At 43.9% G+C, this 20,152-nt stretch overlaps 1 protein-coding gene across 1 annotated transcript in view; it reads left to right on the forward strand.

Annotated features, from left to right (window-relative positions):
* Positions 1–20,152, forward strand: part of LOC308677960 (integrin alpha-D-like) — a 57,845-nt gene that overhangs the window by 16,405 nt on the left and 21,288 nt on the right. The window contains exons 6-16 of the mRNA XM_081344688.1: positions 1–103; positions 2,502–2,647; positions 4,985–5,135; positions 5,858–6,008; positions 7,351–7,436; positions 8,509–8,638; positions 13,014–13,156; positions 14,751–14,894; positions 16,106–16,312; positions 16,388–16,518; positions 19,852–20,009. The exon at positions 1–103 is cut by the window's left edge and continues 28 nt beyond it. Of these exons, the coding sequence (XP_081200814.1) occupies positions 1–103; positions 2,502–2,647; positions 4,985–5,135; positions 5,858–6,008; positions 7,351–7,436; positions 8,509–8,638; positions 13,014–13,156; positions 14,751–14,894; positions 16,106–16,312; positions 16,388–16,518; positions 19,852–20,009 (1,550 nt within the window). The remainder of the gene's footprint in view (positions 104–2,501; positions 2,648–4,984; positions 5,136–5,857; positions 6,009–7,350; positions 7,437–8,508; positions 8,639–13,013; positions 13,157–14,750; positions 14,895–16,105; positions 16,313–16,387; positions 16,519–19,851; positions 20,010–20,152) is intronic.

The raw sequence follows: 20,152 nt of genomic DNA on the forward strand, positions 1-20,152 counted from the left end.
TTTTCTGATTGACGGTTCAGGAAGCATAAGAAATTATCAATTCTCAGAAATGAAGACATTTATTTTTGAGGTCATAAAGCGTTTCCAAAATACAAACACTCAGGTAATGTTAAGAGATCAGACTCTGGATGAAACGGTAATATTCAGAATGAAAATGTTGAGTCCCTCGCTAAAATCTGCACTAGTGTATAATCATTATTCATTTTTTTACCATGCTAAAAATATGCTTTTTCTAGTTCGGAACCCTTTGATATTCAATTTTGTGGCAGTTGCCATATTGTGTTTGCTATTCTGTTATAATGTATATGTATATTTAGTTTGTATTTTTTTTTGGTTTTTTTTGTTTTAAATTTATTTAGAATTTTGATTGTAATACAGGTAGTCCTCGACTTACAGCAGTTCATTTAGTGACCATTTGAAGTTACAACGGCATTGAAAAAAGTGACTTATGACCATTTTTCACACTGACGACTATTGCAGCATCCCCATGGTCACATGATCAAAGTTCAGACGCTTGGCAACTGATTCATATTTATGACAGTTGCAGTGAACATTTTTTGTTGTGATCATTTTTTGCAACCTTCTGACAAGCAAAGTCAATGGAGAAGCCAGATTCACTTAACAACCGTATTACTAACTTAACAACTGCAGTGATTCACTTAACAACACTGGCAAGAAAGGTCATCAAATGGGCAAAACTCACTTAATAAATGTCTCACTTAGCAACAGAAATTTGGGCTGAGTTGTGGTTGTAAGTTGAGATCTATCTACTGTATCTATCTATCTATCTATCTATCTATCTATCTATCTATCTATCTATCTATCTATCTATCTATCTAATTGTAAACTGCTCAGAGTCATTGACTAGATGGGTAGCTATAGAAAATGAATGAATGAATGAATGAATGAGTAGACAAATGTGATCAGGTCACTTAGATTTGTCCCAAACTGGATTCTGGCTTTCAGGCAGGTCCTTTGAGGATAATGAAGTCTTATTCTGCTGGGAGTGGGGACAGTGATTGGCAGGGGGTGTGGTCATAAATGTGGGGGGGAGATGAATTTTGTTCACATGACCAGGGGCTACTGCTTGTTGTTGTTGTTAGCTGCGAAGTCGTGTCCGACCCATCGCGACCCTATGGACAACGTTCCTCCAGGCCTTCCTGTCCTCTACCATCTTCTGGAGTCCATTTAAGCTCACGCCTCCTGCTTCAGTGACTCCATCCGGCCACCTCATTCTCTGTCGTCCCCTTCTTCTCTTGCCCTCAACCTTTCCCAGCATTAGGCTCTTCTCCAGTGAGTCCTTCCTTCTCATTAGGTGGCCAAAGTATTTGAGTTTCAGCTTCAGGATCTGGCCTTCTAAAGAGCAGTCAGGGTTTATCTCCTCTAGGACTGACCGGTTTGATTGCCTTGCAGTCCAAGGGACTCGCAGGAGTCTTCTCCAGCACCATAGCTCAAAGGCCTCAATTCTTTGGCATTCGGCCTTTCTTATGGTCCAACTTTCACTGCCATACATTGCAACTGGGAAGACCATAGCCTTGAATATACACACTTTTGTTGACAGGGTGATGTCTCTGCTTTTTAGTGTGCTGTCTAGGTTTGCCATGGCTTTCGTCCCCAGGAGAAGCGTCTTTTAATTTCTTGGCTGCAGTCCCCATCTGCAGTGATCTTGGAGCCCAGGAAAATAAAATCTGTCACTACCTCAATTTCTTCCCCATCTATTTGCCAGGAATTGAGAGGGCCGGACGCCATGATCTTGGTTTTCTTAATGTTAATGTTAACATTAAGAAAATGTTAACTGCTACCTCTCCTCAATTGTTTCTAGCTGCCCCATTAGGTCCAGCAGGCTAAGCATGCTGTGAGTTCTTTCAGTCAAAGAATGTCATCCGGGGCCTTTTCTGTTGCTGTGCCTCCATTTTGAAACAACATAATCCCAGAGATTAGATTGGCCTCAACCCTGCCATCTTTCCCAAAAGCTTTGAAGATCTAGATGTATTCCTGAATAGTGGTGGTAAAGTTAGTTGAATCATGGGGGGGGGGGCGTTTCCTGGTGGTCCTTACAGACTTTTTACATTGCCTGGGGTTTTACTGCTATTGTCTATTATTATTATTTTCAGTTTATTGTTTTTATTTTATTCACACAATTAAAATAAGAAACTCAAAAAAGGAGAAAAAACAACAACAAAGCAAAGCTAAAGAAGACGTAAAAATGTTCATAAAAACACATACACACAGATTGTCCCCTCTAACTGAATACTGATCATTTCAATAATAATTCTCCCCTTTGCAAAATAGGCTCACAGTTTATTAACTTCCACAACTCTGTTTACCCAACCAATTTGACTTGACATCTAGATGTTTTAATGTGTCATCAAACACATACAGAAGTGCTATAGCCAAGTGGACAGCCATATACATTATCAAATAAAAGATAACATTTTTTTAAGATAAGAATTTTTTAAATTCTTTCCTTTCTTCTTCTCTTCTTCTCTCCCTTTCTCTAGTTTGGCTTATCCCAGTACTCGGGGACATATCAAGAACACTTTGACTTCCTCCGTTTCAAATCTACTCCAAATCCAGCTGACTTGATTACACCAATCAGACAGCTGTACGGAGCTACTCGCACGGCTACATATATCCAGAAAGTGGTGTAAGTATTCACTGGTTGGTTCTTTTTAATTTAACACAACATGCTGGTATTTACTTCAGCTTCAGCTGCTTAACCCAGAATGCTCATGTTTACTTGCATTTAAAAGAGGATCCATGCAGGGTATGGTTTAAAAAAAAGAAAACAGTTGTATGATGACAGCTGCTATCCTGATTTTGCGAATCAAACCTTGCATATATTTTTTTAAATCAAATTCTTCCAGTTTCCTGGGTTTTGGACCTCAATTCAAGTTATTTTACCACAACATTAAAAAGGTAATTGCACCATTATTTATGATACAGGAATGAATTTAAAAGCTTTCGCAATTTGATTTTTCATTGGGAAGCAGTATTAAACTATCCTTTATTTGAGACATTCCTATGTTTAACAATACTGGACCAGTAAAGGAATGAAATAATTTAATTTGCATTTCCTAGGAATATGTAGAGATAAGCTGATCAGCTTGTATAGATTGAACTAGATTTTTTGAAAATTGATATTCTCTTGATGACTCCAATGGTTGTCAAATGCAATTTCATCCAGGAACAGAAGTAGATCCTGACAGGTCAGAGAGCTACTGCGCCCTTATGTACAATAACAAAAATATACATTCAAAAATAGATATGTACGGTAGGTAACCTTTGCTTAGTGATCACAATTGGGACCGAAAAGTCCATTGCTAAGCAACATGGTCATTAAGTAAAACATGTGACTGCAATAGACTTACAATCTCACTTCTGCTATGGTCACTGAATAAATCACTGCAATAATAATAATAATAATAATAATAATAATAATAATAATAATAATAATAATAATAATAATAATAATAATAAGAAGTTGGAAGGGAGCTTGGAGGTCATCTAGTCCAACCCCCTGCTCAGGCAGGAAACCCTACACCATTTCAGACAAATGGCTGTCCAGTCTCTTCTTAAAAACTTCCAGTGTTGGAGCATTCACCACCTCTGGAGGCAGGTTGTTCCACTGGTTAATTGTTCTAACTGTCAGGAAGTTTCTCCTTAGTTCTAGGTTGCTTCTCTCCTTGACTAGTTTCCATCCGTTGCTTCTTGTCCTGCCTTCAGGTGCTTTGGAGAATAGCTTGGCTCCCTCTTCTTTGTAGCAGCCCCTGAGATATTGGAACACCGCCATCATGTCCCCCCTCATCCTTCTCTTCATTAAACTACACATACCCAATTCCAGCAACCATTCCCTATATGGTTTAGCCTCCATATGACTATCACTTGAGATTTTACCAGTGGCTTCTCCATTGACTCTGCTTGTTGAATGCTGGTGGTGAAGCACACACAAATCGCAATCATCTGACTGCAGGTGGCTATAATCCTGAGGATTAGCTGTAAGGTTATTTCTTCAGTACCATCATAATTTTGAACGGTCGCTAAATGAGGCAGTCAGTGAGCAAGGTTGAACGGTAATTCTTTGTTTGCTTTTTGCCAGAAAAGGATTTGATATGCAAAAAAAGTTCACTCATTATGAATTAATTGCAGGGGTCTTCAAACTTGGCAACTTTAAGACTTGTGGACTTCAATTCCCAGAATTCCTCAGTCAGCCAGGGTGGCTGAGGAATTCTGGGAGTTGAAGTCCACAAGTCTTAAAGTTACCAAGTTTGGAGACCTCTGAATTAATCAGCTCTGATGATTTGCATAGAAAGTGGGTCAGGCTCTTTTAAAACCTCAAGAAGCCGATGATACCCATGTCCAGGAGTGCCTCAACTGCTATACTAATTATGATTACCCCTTGGTTAGGAGTCTTTCTTATCTTCAGTGCCACTCAGGCATCAGCCTCTTCCCAGTTGCGCTGCTAGCATGTGGTGTACGTGGCACATCCCTTGAAATCCACCAGAAGCTACAGCTGATCTCAAGAATAGCAGTCTAGTTTGTATGATTGGATCTCATTTTGTCCAGAAAATGCCACCACTTTGGGAGCTGGGCTGGTTACCAGCTGTATTCCAGGTGCTTTTCAAAATGATGGTTGCCATCTTTGATGCCCTGCAGGGCTCAGGACCTTAATTGTTTTGAAGAGATCTGACTATCAACAATTGTTGGGCACAGAGGAATAACAGAGTAACAGTTTCCTAGTTCTTAAAAGAATGTTCATATAAGGGCCATGGAGGTGGGCCTTTATTTTGCATGGAGCAAACCTATGCTCATCCCTAATTTTGATTCTTAAATGACTTGTACTGAATATTTGTTAATTTGTCTATAAGACTTTTACTTTTTTCTTTGCGGGGCATTCATCTTTAGATCGTGTTTTCAGAAATGGGCTTCGGAAAGAAGGAAGGCAGAAGTTTAACACACTACTATTGATCTCATTTTTCTTTAGGCGTGAAATGTTTCTCCCCAATAAAGGAGCCCGCAGCGATGCATCTAAAATTCTCATTGTGATAACTGATGGACAAAAATCAGAAGATCTAGAATATGAAGCTGTGATTCCAGAAGCACAAAGGGCTAACATTATCCGCTTTGCCATTGGGGTGAGAACATTAGCAGAACATTATAGATAGTTATCGTTTAATGACTGGTTGCTTAAGAATTTGGAATTATGATGGATTCCCTAAAAGCAACTTATGACTCACTTCTGCAATTTGAACAGCTGCACAACACAAACCTTATAGTTCCATGATTGCATTTTGGGTGTTTGATAACTAACTCACCTTTATGGACAGTTGCAGCGTTCTGTTGTCAGTGACTACAGTTTGTGACATTTTTTACTAGTTTCCAGTCTTTCAAGCTGGTCTCCGGAAATAAATGCTGATGTGAATATATTGATTCAATTAATGACCATGGCATTTGCTTAACGACCACTGCAAAAAAAAAGTCATAAAATCAGGTCTAGTCATGTGGGCACCTCCACTTATTACCATCATGACTTACAGTGGAAATTCCAGGCTCCGTTTTGGTCATAAGTCAAGGACTACCTATATAAGGAAATCAGAACATGCAATTTTCTTCTGATCGTTCCAATATACAGAGCTGCCAGTCAATATGAACAGATGGTACAGAGGGAATTGTATTGTTCTGTCTCACTCTAGCAACAAAAGGCAGCTCTTCAAAATGTGTTGCCATGATTCCTTTACACGCGCAGGGAAAGACAACTAATATGCAGAATCCTTACTGTGAGTAGAGTAACTATGGTGATTTCTCAATAAAAGTCTCTGTTTTTGTCTCCCCTCGCCATTTCGGGCATGCCATCAAGGTTGGGTTAGCTTTCTCACGAGGACCCGCTCGTGAAGAACTCATGGCTATTGCCTCAGAACCCTCTGTGGACTATGTTTTCTCCGTGAACAACTTTGATGCTCTCAAGGACATCCAGAACAATCTCCAGAACAAAATTTTTGCCATAGAAGGTATGACATCCGATGGTTTGACTAGAAATAATGCTAGGATTTGGAGCTCAAAATGGATTCCCACCCCAGTCAAAATGCCAAAGAGAGTCATGATGACTGTTAGATTCTTCATCCAGATACTTCAGCGGCCACGAGGACTGACTTTTGTGAGCCACTTTCAGCAGTAGAGGCGGTCCTCAATTTATAACTGGTCACTTAACAATCGTTCAAAGTTACAAAGGACTCAGAAAAAGTTACTTATGACCAGTCCTCAAAGTTATGACTGCTGCACCACTCCGGGGGTCATGGGATCACCTTTTGGGTGCTTGCCAGTCTGTTTGCATTTACAACTGATTGCCAAGCACCCCACAATCATATCATCTTCATTTATAATCTTCTCTGCCGGCTTCCCCAGAAAATCAGTGGGAAAGCCGGCAGGAAAGTTTGCAAGATACTACTGCTTGCCAAAGGCTTTCTTCTCTCCTGGATGCATAGGGGGAAGATTCCTGTGGTGGGCTGGAGAAACAAAACTGGAATCCCAAAGATCCCAGCTTTGTTTCTCCGACCCAGTGTTGGTGTTCCCTTGTGCACACAGACGGGAGGGGAACTCCTGCGGGGGGATAGCAAAATGAAGCTGGGATCATAAAGATTCCAGCCTCATTTCTGCAGCCTACCATGGGAATTCCCTTACACACACAGACGTGGGCTGCCATCCTTTCAGTCTTTCAGTCCCTCAATTTAACAACTCATGCAGTCGCTTAATGACTGCAAATGAGAACACCAGCATTCCAGTCGTTGAGCAAAGTGGTCATGTGGGCATCTCACTTGTTTGACCCCCAATGACTTATGACCAAAATTCCAACCTCAGTTGTAGTCATAAGTCAAGGACTACCAGTATACAGATGAGCATAGGTCTACTGATGGGTAGCGACATAGGTTGGACTATCTATATGATTATCTATCTATCTATCTATCTATCTATCTATCTATCTATCTATCTATCTATCTATCTATCTATCTATCTCTTTCTATCTTTCTATCCATCCTTGATGTTGCTGGTTGAAAATGTGATCTGTTTCCAGATTTATCTATATTTTGAGTAAACCTCCATTGAGATCAATGGAACAGAACTAGGTTGACAGATAATCCATCTGCTTGGCCTGCCATTGCTCCAACAGCATTACCTCCCCAAAGTCTTCAGGTTGCACCAAGAGAAAGCAAGAATTGTTCGATATTTCTTTCAGTCAACTTGATGCCCTCTTCTGCTCCACTAGAACCCCTATCCAAGCATGGCCCACCCTCAGATCCAGTAGAAGCATCTCAGAGATGCTCATATGTCCTTTTTTCCAACTTTCTTCTGCAGGTACTCAGTCCCAGAACACTGGCAACCGCTCTCAGTCCTTCGAGTTAGAGTTGTCTCAGGACGGATTCAGTGCCTTACACACCCAGGTGAGTCACCCTCATCTCAGGTTCCCCAATGCAAATTAGATGCTGATAAGTAGCAGGTCAGACTTAAGTAGAAACATAAAAGAGAGAGGGAAATAATTCAGAATTAAATGCCTGTGGAAATGAAGATTAGTGGGCTTCCTTGGACAAATCATCGGTGGAGGCCTTAGTCTTTGTGGACTTCAATGTCTGAAAGGAAAGTGTGCAGAATTAGACTTCTTGGGATTCCTGATTTCTATAGAGGTACATTGCTTGGCTAATTCAGAGTAAGGGATGTTTTGAATTTTTGATTTGTCCCAAACATGGTTAGAATAGAATAGAATAGAATAGAATAGAATAGAATAGAATAGAATAGAATAGAATAGAATAGAATAGAATAGAATAGAATAGAATAGAATAGAATAGAATAGAATAGAATAGAATAGAATAGAATAATAATTTAGAGTAGAGTAGAGTAGAGTAGAGTAGAGTAGAGTAGAGTAGAGTAGAGTAGAGTAGAGTAGTTGGAAGGGACCTTGGAGGTCTTCTAGTCCAACCCCCTGCTCAGGCAGGAAACCCTATACCATTTCAGACAAATGTTGTCCAATCTCTTCTTAAAAACTTCCAGTGTTGGAGCATTCACCACTTCTGGAGGCAAATCATTCCACTGGTTAATTGTTCTAACTTCAGGAAATTTATCCTTAGTTCTAGGTTGCTTCTCTCCTTGTTTCCATCCATTGCTTCTTGTCCTGCCTTCAGGTGCTTTGGAGAATAGCTTGACCCCCCCCCCTCTACTCTGTGGCAGCCCCTGAGATATTGGAAGACTGCTGTCCCCCCTCGTCCTTTTCTTCAATAAACTAGACCAATTCCGGCAACCGTTCTTTATAAGTCTTTAGCCTCCAGTCCCCTGTTCATCTTTGTTGCTCTTCTCCATGTTCTTTCATTAGAGGTTATTAAAGGTGGGCTGTAGAAAAGAAAAATCAAAATATCTTAGTGCCCTATGAAAGGAGGAAGATAACAATTTCCATCCAAAGGATTTATTTCCTTTTGTTTTATTAACGTCTTCTCTGCTTTGCTGGTTCTTTTGCTGGTTTAGGATGGCTCCATATTGGGGGCAGTCGGAGCCTATGACTGGGCTGGAGGACTCTTCCTTTTCAACGGCCAGGGTGATGAGACTTTTATCAATATCTCCACCTCCACAAATGATTGGAAATCCGCTTATCTTGGTAAGAGTAAAATGAGAGTAAAACGATTGCTCTAGATCAGACATGTTAAACACAAGGCCCGGGGGCCGGATCCGGCCCACGAAGTGGTTTCATGTGGCCCGCGAAGCCATCCTGGAAACAGTGAGGGAATGGCCCCCACTGCCTTGGCCCTGGCCCAGAGACCCTCCTGCCAGAGACCCTCAGATCTGTCCCACTCCTGCCCAGGCCCCCATAGACACCCTTGATGCCAACGATGTAGAGCTGGCCACGCCCACCCAGTAGGCCATACGCACTCTAGCCACGCCCTCCCAGTAGGCCACACCCACCCAGGCCACGCCCACCCGGCCCCCTGAGGGCAACCGCAATGCTGATGCGGCCCTCAATGAAATTGAGTTTGACACCCCTGCTCTAGATCCATTCTGGGTGGAAATGCTGGGCAGACTGCAAAATTTATTTATTCATTTATTTGCATCCCAACTTTATTACTTTTTATAATTAACTCAAGGTGGCGACCCTATGCAAAAATGACGTCTTTGATATATTTTTAAAAGGACAACTTGAGTAGCGGATCACAGGAATGGGGAAGCAAGTGTATGTTATGTTCATGGCAGGCTTGATGTCCTTGCCACACAGGAATACGAAGGGTACAATTTAATCAATAAAATTAAGCCAAACCAGAATAATTTAAGGTTAAAAATTTTTAAAGATACAAGTGAGACATTTGTTAAGTGAGTTTTGTCCCACTTTATGACTTTTCTTGCCCCAACTGTTAAGTGAATCACTGCAGTGGATAAGTTGGTAACCTGATTATTAAGTGAATCTGGCTTCCCCACTGACTTTGCTTATCAGAAGGTCACAAAATTTGATCACGTAATCCTGGGACATAGCAAAGTTCATAAATATGAACCAGTTGCCAAGCATCTGAACTGTAATCACGTGATCATGGGTGTAATGTATTGGGCCTTGTTTTACTGAGTGTACCATGTGGGTTTGAATGCTGGAAGGTTGCTTAAGCAAGGAGCTGGCTAAGGCTCCCAGCTCCTCAGACAGCCTGTCTCCAGAGCTGCCATTGGCTGCCTCTAGGGCGGCAATAGTTTGCTTTAAACCTATTGGCCGCCTGTTGTGATTCAGGGTCAGCCTGTGGGTTCGGTAGTCGGGCCGGACGACTCAGAGGAGGAGGAGGAGGGGGGTGTTGAAGAGCTTGCTGAGGGGATTGGACAGTTTGATGAGAGCCCCCAGCCAGGCCCCTCCCACTTGGTCACCACGGAGACCCAGCTGTGTGAGCCTGACAGCGTGGATGAAGATGACCCACAGCTGGCCCTGTTCAAGGACGCCCGACGCAGGAGGCAGTCAATTAGGAGTGAACAGAGGAAGGCAATGGGGCTCCTCGGAAGGAGGCAGAGAGAAGCCACGCCCTGAACTCTATATAAGGGGAATGTGTGGGGGGGCTGGTTTGCTGAAGGCAACCGCTTGAATTAGTTCCTGTTTTCTGTTTCATGGTTGGTGTCTGTTTTATGTGAATAAATTTGGCAGGCTTTATCCCAGCCTCTTGCCGTTTGTTAAGGGGTCGTCCCTGCTTTTGTTGCAGGGCCGGTAGCAGGCTGGTACAGAACACCGCCACCCAGGGCATAAATAGCTGCATTTGCAGCCCTGTTTCTCAGTTCAGTTCCTGTTCTCAATAAAAGCATGTTCCTGCCTGAACTCACTCGCCTCGTCTCTTCACTCAAGCAGAGAACCCGGTACACAACAATGGGGATGCTGCAAAGCTTGTAACTATGAATAACAAAGATAAGTCACATTCCCTAGTGTTTTTGGACCTCGCTCGATCTAGGATGGTCACACTTGCCCTTTCTAAAAAAGAGACAATAAGCAAAAAAAAAACCCCACCTCCCCACCAGTAATCAACATCCAGATGAGCAACACCAAGATTAACATCAGATCAACAATCAAGAAGTAAACAACATCCCAATCAAGGAACTGCCAAACAATCTAACAGTAAACAGCCCAACCAAAGAATCTCTAAGACCACTGCTAGCAACACTGACAGTATTGTGTAGTGAGTTCTTTGGAAGCAGGAGGTGAGATGAGAGGGTTCAAACAGGAACATTGCTTTATTGTAGTAACAGGAACAGAACTGAATCAGAGGCTTCTACCCAGCTACTTATATGGTTGGCCACTAGGCGGTGGCCAATAGGTTTAAAGGAACCTGTTCCCGCCCCAGAGCCAACCAATGATCGTCCTGGAGACTGCATGTCTGGGCAGCCAGCGACCGTTACACAGACACCCTAATTAAGCAATCTCAAACAGCATTCAAAGACAGGTGAAAACAGTTCAAGTAAAAGGCCCAATACATTACAGACAGGACAAGCCATTACAGACAGTAAACCCTACTCCTTTCTAGCACTGATGGCGTTACCCAGTTTGGGTAATGAAAGGTCTGCAAAAAAGCTACCAAACTCAGAGCGGACCAAGGATCCCTCACATCAATTTGATTAATGCATAAATCAATAACTGTGGGCCCGCCGTATCTGGGCTGCCAAACTCTGAATGATCCCTGTTGAGATCTGAAAGTCATCCAGAACCTTGCAGATCAAGTGTGGTAGGTCTAATGAAAGCACGAATCTCAACTCCTCTCTAATTTGAGGGTCACTGATAGAGCCACTGATGGATTTCTTACAGGATAAAGAGAAGAGCCAGCTTCTGATTTTGAGTTTTGAACATTTGATTGGAGATGGCTAGGGATTTTTATTATTTTTTAGCTTTTAAAAAATAAGATTATTTACATTTGATATCTTACTGTCTCTTAGGTGAAATTAAGAGAAGAACATTTAATAAATACTGAGTTTTAGCAGGTACCTTATACCAGAGGTCCCCAACTTTTTGGGCACCAGGGACCGATTCCACGGAAAGAGTTTTTTCTGCGGACCAGAGGGTTCGTGGTTTTGTGTGCCGCCTGCATCTCACAGATGGGGCTTTGCTTGTTCGTGCAGACCAGTTGCTGGCATGCCACAGCCTGGTACTGGTCCACGGACCAGGGGTTGGGGACCCTTGCTTTATCTGTTGGTCTTATTTCTATAGAGGTTTAGAGCAGGGCTTTTCAACCTTTTCACCCATTGTACCACTTTTAGGATATGGCAACATCCGAGTATCACCAGTCGCCTAGCGTCAAAAACTTGATGACCCCCCCCAAAAAAGGAAAAAAGTAATGTACAGGTAGTCCTCGACTTACAACAGTTCACTTAGTGACTGTTTGAAGTTACAATGGCACTGAAAAAAGTGTCCCCCAAGCCACAGCTGAGCAAGACACCTGCCTGCCCGTCTGGTGGTGCTCTTCCTCCTGTCCGAGGTTTTCATTGTTGTGAGCATTACTGTTGAGGATTGGCAGTGGGGGTGGGGTGGGGGTATGTTTGGTTTTTATTCCCACCCCCTCTGCTGGGTGGTTCCAGCAGGTTTTGGTCACTTAAACATGACCCTGTGACACTGTGACCATCATAAATATGAATCAGTTGCCAAGCATCTGAATGTAAATCACAAGACCCTGGGGATGCTGCAACATTCCAGCTGATCGGCGCTTCTTCTGGGCTCAGAAGCGCCAAGATCAGCGCCGAGCTCCAGCTGGAGCCTGGCGCTGATCCTGGCGCTTCCGCTGCAGCTCCAGCTGTCTCTCGCTCAGGCTTGTGCGGTGCTCATTCCCCTCGCCCGCTACCACTTTTCTAGGATTGTCACGTACCACCTGCCAGGTGCCAATGTACCACAGGTGGTACCCCGTACCACTGGTTGAAAAGCCCTGAGCTAGAAGTAAGGAGAAATTTTCCGACTGTGAGAGCAATTAATGGAATAGCTTGTCTCCTGCAGTTTTGGGTGCTCCATCACTGGAGATTTTCAAGAATAGATCGGACAACCATTTGACTGAAATGGTATGAGACTCCTGCCTTAGGAAGAGGTCAGACTAGAAGACCTCCAAGGTCCCTTCCAGCCCTATGATTAAATGTTCTATGAGGTGGTTGTATTGTTAATATTCTGTACAAAAATGAAGTCAGGGCTTGCTTTTGGTTATATTTGTTTGGTGCATTTCTTTTGCCCCTTTATTCTTTTGCAATTCGTTTTCACGTTAATTTGTATTATAACGCATGGTGTTGAAACTTAAATAATAAAGAAATTTAAATAAGGAAGATCTCTTTTAAAAATGTAGTTTGAGGATATAAGAAAGGAAGGTCTAGGAACTGTTCTTAACAGCCAGAGACAGTTGCTTGTGGCTAATTTTAATCTTGGGCTAAGCATACTCCAGAAGCATCTGGATTTTCATGGCTAGTTGAGAATACCTTCTATAAAACTGTCAATAAGCAGCGTGCCTTTGTCTCATCCTCTTCCTTGATCATTCTTGCGTCCTCACCAGGTTATTCAATTCAGGAAGTTCAAGTCAATGGACAGACAAGCTTCGTCGTGGGAGCCCCGCGTTATCAACATATGGGCAAAGTGGTCTGGTTCAACCAAAAGAGAGGGCAGCGGAAACGGACCTCAGAGCTGTCTTTAAAGCAGGTAAATGGGCTGATCACCTGCGGGAATGATTTAGCTCAGGGGTAGGCAACCTCGGCTCTTTTATGACTTGTGGACTTCAACTCCCAGAATTCCTGAGTCAGCATGGCTCAGCTTGGAAACCTCTCTCTTTCCCCTCAGCATGGCTGGCTCAGGAATTCTGGGAGTTGAAGTCCACGAGTCATAAAAGAGACGAGGTTGCCTACCCCTGGTTTAGCTCGTAAGTGTGTTTTGATTGGGCGTACGCTCCATCAACCGGAGAAGAAGACTTCTCTCTTGAAAGCAGCCTTCCAATCTTTGAGAAGCTGTCACAAAGAAAAGGGGGACAACCTTTTCTCCAAAGCACAGGAGGGCAAGAAAAGATGGAAACTTATCAGACATACAACCTAGAACCGTGGTGGCGAACCCATGGCACACATGCCACAGGTGGCACACAGAGCCCTCTCTGTGGGCACGCATGCCATCACATGCCATCATCCTGGGCCTTCAGCTGGGCTTTTAAAAACCTTTTCGCTTTAGGCCTCCATCGCCGTTTGCAAAAAAAAAAAAGTTCAATCAATTTCAACTTCCAGCAGAAAAAAAGAAATCTCACAACGTTGGAATTGATTGATTGAACTTTTTAGTCCCACCCAGTCTGCTGTTACCACTGCAGCCACGCCCACCCAACTGGCCACGCCCATCTGTCACCCGATGATACATAAGTGGGTTTTGGGTTGTAGTTTGGGCAGTCGATCTCTAAAAGGTTCGCCATCACTGACCGAGAACTTAGGAGAAATTTCCTGACAGTTAGAACAATTAATCAGTAGAACACCTTACCTCCAGAAATTGTGGGTGCTCCATCACTGGAGGTTTTTAAGAAGAGAGTGGACAGATGTTTATCTGGAATGGTATAGGGTCTTCTGCTTGGGCAAAAGATTGGACTAGAAAACCTCCAAGGCCCCTTCCAACTCTGTTATTCAGTATTCTGTATTTTTCTCCCACTGAAGCTACATTCCTTAATTCCAGAAAAATATTTAAACATTTCAATCATTTGGATAAATAAAACCCTAAAGCATTGTGGCTACCTACTAAACCTCAACTTTTTTTAGTCTCTCCAGATTTAAGGAGAAGTTTGATCCTCTCAACATACAGTATACCCTTTCACGAAATCAGAGAGCTGCTATTTAAAACCACTTTAAATGCCCTACAGGAGCTCCCAAAAAAGAAATTTTCTAGAAACATTGGAGCAATTAAATCTGAATATTCTGGAGTGGAAACCTGACAACTATCTATCCGCAAAGAGTTTAAGTACTCCAATGGATCAGAAACTCTGCCAGCTTTGACTGCAGCCTCTGGCTAATAGGTCCTATGCTAAATTTCAAGTTGCTTTCGGAGTCCTTGGTCTTCTCCGAGCTTGGTGGTTTCCTTGCAGATGTTTCGTTACCATATTAGGTAACATCATCAGTGCACAACTGCTTTCCTTTCTCTCTCTGGCAACGGAGGCTTTGCTGGGACACACAGTGGATAAAGGGAAAAAAGGGAGGGGGGCGTCAGGCAAGGAAACTGCTCAGACTTGGGGATCCTAGGCAAATATTTTTTAAAAATGGAAATTTTAAAGTCCCCCCAGATCGGCTCGTATTTTGGGGCTACCCTGTGTGCTGTGGACTTGGACAGAGACAGGAATACTGACTTGGTCCTCATTGGCGCACCGATGTACTATGATGGCACTGCAGGAGGAAGGGTCTATGTTTGCCGAAGGCAGGTAAGTAAAAAACTGGACTGGGGACTGGGAGCTGTGGCTGAGGCTGAGGCTAGGCTGGGTTGGGTTGGGCTGGACTAGGTTTTCTTTTCAGTAATTTGGAATGTTGCAGGATCCAATCTTGGTCAGTCACTGGGACCAGAGTTTAGTCTTCCAAGCGCCTGTGACTATGTAGGAAAGATGGGAATGGGGAGAAGCTAACCACCAGATTGCAAGAATGGTGGTTAGCTTCGGTGAGTGGTCGGTAGCCTCACATTGCAATGAACAAGGACAGCTACTAAGATTGTTGGTCGAGTAGGTACAAAGGTAGCCAGGGAAATTATTGAAGCCTGGGAAACAGGCCATTTGTCAGTCAACAGAGGTGCTGATTTACCACCAGCTCATTGGCTACTTAGGAGCCAAGGACTTGGCAGCACAAAGAAACAACAGCCAATGGCTTAATAGCCGGCCATCAACACTACAATGAACAAATAAAAAACCACAAACAACCAGGCACAACATAAATACTACGCATAGACTACTAGCCCAGAGCACACATCTTGGTAAAGAGAAATTCCCTCAGGAGGAGCTCCAGTACGAGTTTGAAAGCTCGGAATAGTAACCCTTTGATCCCAGTGACTGACCCAGATTGGATCCTGCAACTTTATCCCGGGACACATATATTCGCCTTCATTGATGAGTTTGGAATGAGTTGCATTTAGAGGCTTGGAACCTTCAAGAATAATATAAACTGGACTCACATCAATTTTAAAAAGCATCATTCATTCATTCATTCATTCAGCGTTTTTTCCAAGCAGCTAGGCCAAGTCTAGCGACAATGAATCCTGAGACAAAGTACCAGTGTTTAGCTGAAGTTGTTGGAGAATCAAAAAGACAGAGCATTGTAGCTGTGAACCGAATGATAGATTAGTTCAGCTGCGCGGCAGTGCAGGCGTGGCTGCAAGATAAGGTCAAAAGAGTCAAGATGGCAGCTGCAGCAGTGCCAAACAATGCCCATTTTTGTTTATGTGCATTGTGAAGTGTTCATTGTGCCATTGCAGACACCATCTCGACAATTTTTTTAACCATATCTTGGGGTGGGGTAGGGGCAGGGAAATGAACAGAAATCCATGCTGGGCTGTTATTAAGGGGTTTGATTTCCTCCAGGCACAATGACTTCTGGAGAAAATGCTTTCCGCCCGATTCACACGCTTTTCCTTCACCCCATTTCCCAGGAAGAGACATTTTTCTGTGGCAAGGAATTGCAAGGGGAGCCCCATCACCCCTTGGGCCGTTTTGGAACCAGCATAGCAGAAGCTGGGGAAATTACCGGGGATCGGTGGACAGATGTGGCTGTTGGGGCACCGCTGGAGGACGAGAATCAAGGAGCTGTGTACATCTTCCAAGGGACGAGTAGATCCCTCAGCAATGTTTTTAGCCAGGTGAGCCTTCAGCTGCCCACGTCCCTTTCACCCCTCTGCCTTTTTATCGTCTTACTCTATGGTTCTTCTTTGCAGCGCATCCAAGCTTCTATCCTGCCCAACAGGCTGCAGTATTTTGGTCAAGCTCTTGACGGGGGGTCGGAACTCACAGGAGACGGGCTTCCAGATCTGGCTGTTGGGGCTGATGGGCAAGTGCTGCTTCTAAGGTAAGTCTGGTTTCTATTCTGTTCTATTCTATTCTGAGTTGGAAGGGAACTTGGAGGTCTTCTAGTCCAACCCGCTGCTCAAGCAGGAGACCCTATGCCACTCTTGACAAATAGGTGTTCAGTCTCTTCTTAAAAACCTCCAGTGAGGGAGCACACAGATTTTTTTTTTATTTTTGAAGATGAGCCATTTCATTGGTTAATTGTTCTCACCGTCAGGAAATTTCTCCTGAGTTCTAGGTTGGTTCTCTCCTTGATTAGTTTCTGTCCATTGCTTCTTGTCCTGCCTTCAGGTCAGGGGTGGGATTCAAATATGGGAACAACCGGTTCTCTTTGTGGACGCCGCTTCCAGAAGTCCGTTCTGGGCCTGGCTAACAAAAAATTAGCTACCGGTTCTGCCGAAGTGGGGCGAACCAGCTGAATCCCACCACTGCTTCAGGTTCTTTGGAAAATAAGTTGACTCCCTCTTCTCTGTGAGAGCCTCTCAGATATTGGAAGATTGCTATCATGTCCACCCTAGTCCTTCTCTTTGTTAGAATAGACAAGCCTAGTTCCCTCAATTGTTCATTGTATAATTTAGCTGTTCTGTACCAGCCTGCTACCGGCCCTGCAGCAAAAGCAGGGACAACCCCTTTACAAACGGCAAGAGGCTGGAATAAAGCCTGCCAAATTTATTCACATAAAACAGAGCAAGACAAGACTCCAACCATGAAACAGGAGCTAAGAAGCAGGAACTATTCAAGCGGTTGCCTTCAGCAAACCAGCCCTCCCACACATTCCCCTTAAATACAGTTCAGGGCATGGCCTCTCTCTGCCTCCTTCCGAGGTGTCCCATTGCCTTCCTCTGTTTACTCCTGATTGACTGCCTCCTGCGTCGGGCGTCCTTGAACAGGGCCAGCTGTGGGTCATCTTCATCCACACTGTCAGGCTCACACAGCTGGGTCTGCGTCGTGACCAGATGAGAGGGGCCTGGCTGGGGGCTCTCATCAAGCTGTCCAATCCCCTCAGCAAGCTCTTCAACACCGTCCTCCTCCTCCTCTGAGTCGTCCGACCCAACTGCCGAACCCACAGGCTGACCCTGAATCACAACATTAGCCTCCAGATTCCTAATCGCTTTTGTCACTCTTCTCCGTGCTCGTTCTGTTCTGTTCTTTAGAACATTTATATAGCCACACATCCTATAACTCCCCAGGGTTTTATGTAAAGACTATCGGTATGAATGCACCCTTTCAAAGTATTGGAGTAATCATAATCATAATAGTAAAGTTGGAAGGGACCTTGGAGGTCATCTAGTCCAACCCCCTGCTCAGGCAGGAAACCCTATACCATTTCAGGCAAATGGCTGTCCAGTCTCTTCTTAAAAATTTCCAGTGTTGGAGCATTCACAGCTTCTGAAGGCAGGTTGTTCCACTGGTTAATTGTTCTAACTGTCAGGAAGTTTCTCCTTACTTCTAGGTTGCTTCTCTCCTTGATTAGTTTCCATCCGTTGCTTTTTGTCCTGCCTTTGAGCGCTTTGGAGAATAGCTTGAGTCCCTCTCCTCTTTGTGGCAGCCCCCGAGATATTGGAACACTGCCCCATTTCTAAGGAGGAGTGAGAAAAATCTGATGTGTAACTGAAAGGAACTCTTAAAGGTGTCCCTTAATTTATTGAGGCAAGGGAAAGGGAAGCAATTGGACCAGGCACCACGGGGAGAGACAAGACGGCTTAGGATTGATCCTTAACATTTCGCTAGCTAAAGTGGAAAAGTAACGCAATTCCTGCATCTGTGTGGAAACACACACAGACATGTGCAAAATCAAATTATGGGGAGTTTTGCTTTGTAAGTTGGCACCCAGATCAAAAAGTACAGGTGACATTCAGGCTGCATTATGGGTCATGGGATGATGTGCTATCTAGTACTCTCTCAGAAAGGTTACTTTTCAAGATTTGATCTCCTAGATCCTTTTGACTTTCGTGCACACTTTTCTCAGCAGGGAAAGTGGAAAAAGGCATTTTCCTGCCTCTGGAATGCAAGGAAAAAGCAATATCGTAAAAACAGATTTGTCTCCTTGAGTCTGCGTTGTTTGCGCCTGTGTCTGAAATACCGGTAGTCTTCAAGTTATGACTGTAATGGAGCTTGCCCATCATGGTCATAACTCATGAGGGTGACCAGCCTGTTTTTAGGACCTTTTTTTTCCCTGGTGGTTGTTAAGCATCCGCCATGGGCATTAAATGAGCCAATTGTTGGCTATGGGCAGGCTTTTGCCTGAAACCAGAAATGTCAGTTTGGGGCAAAACCGTCGTAAAATTTGGTCATGTGACTCTGGAACTCTGCAAAAGGCTCTAAATGTGGCTCAGTTGGTGAAGTGTGGTCATGTGATGGGGTTGGTGGGTTTTGCTGACCATCGGAAATTCAAAGCGAGGGCATAACTATGCCCAGAGAGGTCCATCATGACTTTTTTTTAATCCCATTTATATCCCGCCCTTCTCTGAAGACTCAGAGTGGCTTACAATTTAAAGCACAAATCAATGTGCTTAGCAATAGCCTTCATTCTATGTATATGCCTGCTTATTAGGGCTTTCGCCCGCCCCCCCCCCCCCACAAGGAATTTCAGCTTAATTGCCCCCAACAATCTGGGTCCTCATTTTACCTACCTCGGAAGGATGGAAGGCTGAGTCAACCTTGAGCCTGGTGGGATGCGAACCTGCACTAATTGCAGGCAGCTGGTGTTACTTAAGGAGGCATTAGCCCACTGCTCCACCAAGGCTCTTCAAAAGGTTGCTAAACAATTAGTCATAACTTGAGGACTACATGTACTTTGTGAGTCTAAATCAGAAGTCCCCAACCTTTTGGGCACCAGGGACCAGTTCCGTGGAGAAAAGTTTTTCCATGTACCAGAGAGTGCGTGGTTTTGTGTGCTGCCTCAGCCTTCCATCCTTCCGAGGTAGGTAAAATGAGGACCCAGATTGTTGGGGGCAATAAGCTGACTTTGTAATAATGCCGCTTGGGGGGGGTGAAAGCCCTAATAAGCAGGCATATACATAGAATGAAGGCTATTGCTAAGCACATTGGTTTGTGCTTAAATTGTAAGCCGCCCTGAATCTTCGGAGAAGGGCGGGATATAAATGGGATTAAAATAAAAATAAAATAAAAAATAAAATCTCACAGATGGGGCTTTGCCTGTTTGTGTGGATTGGTTGCTGTCGTGCCGCAGCCCGGTACCGGTTCACAGACCAGGGGTTGGGGACCCCTGGTCTAAATGACATTTTCTGACAGGCGAGTAGATCTTCTCCGAATGGATCTTGAATGAGTCCCATAGCTCACTCCAGTATGTGCCTATTTATGTCTGCCATAGATCCCGACCTGTGGTCAGTGTGGTGACTAGAATAATCTTTAACCCAACGGTCATCCCCATCTCTGCCTTTGAGTGCAAAGGCCAGGAAATGCAGAACAAGGAAATCAGCACGGCAACAGTCAACTTTCAAATCCAGGGAGACTCCCGGTTTACCTTCGGTAGGTTTACAGATCTTCAAAGGAACAGTTTGGGCTCATGCCCAGATTATTTCTTCCCCACAGCTGCTCTGTGTATCTGACGGACAGTGTTGGGATATTCTATCTAAGGTGTGCTTTTTAATTGTCTCAGTCAATAGGAAGCC

Source organism: Vipera berus (assembly GCF_964194415.1).
Source record: "Vipera berus genome assembly, chromosome: Z".
NCBI classification, from domain to species: domain Eukaryota; kingdom Metazoa; phylum Chordata; class Lepidosauria; order Squamata; family Viperidae; genus Vipera; species Vipera berus.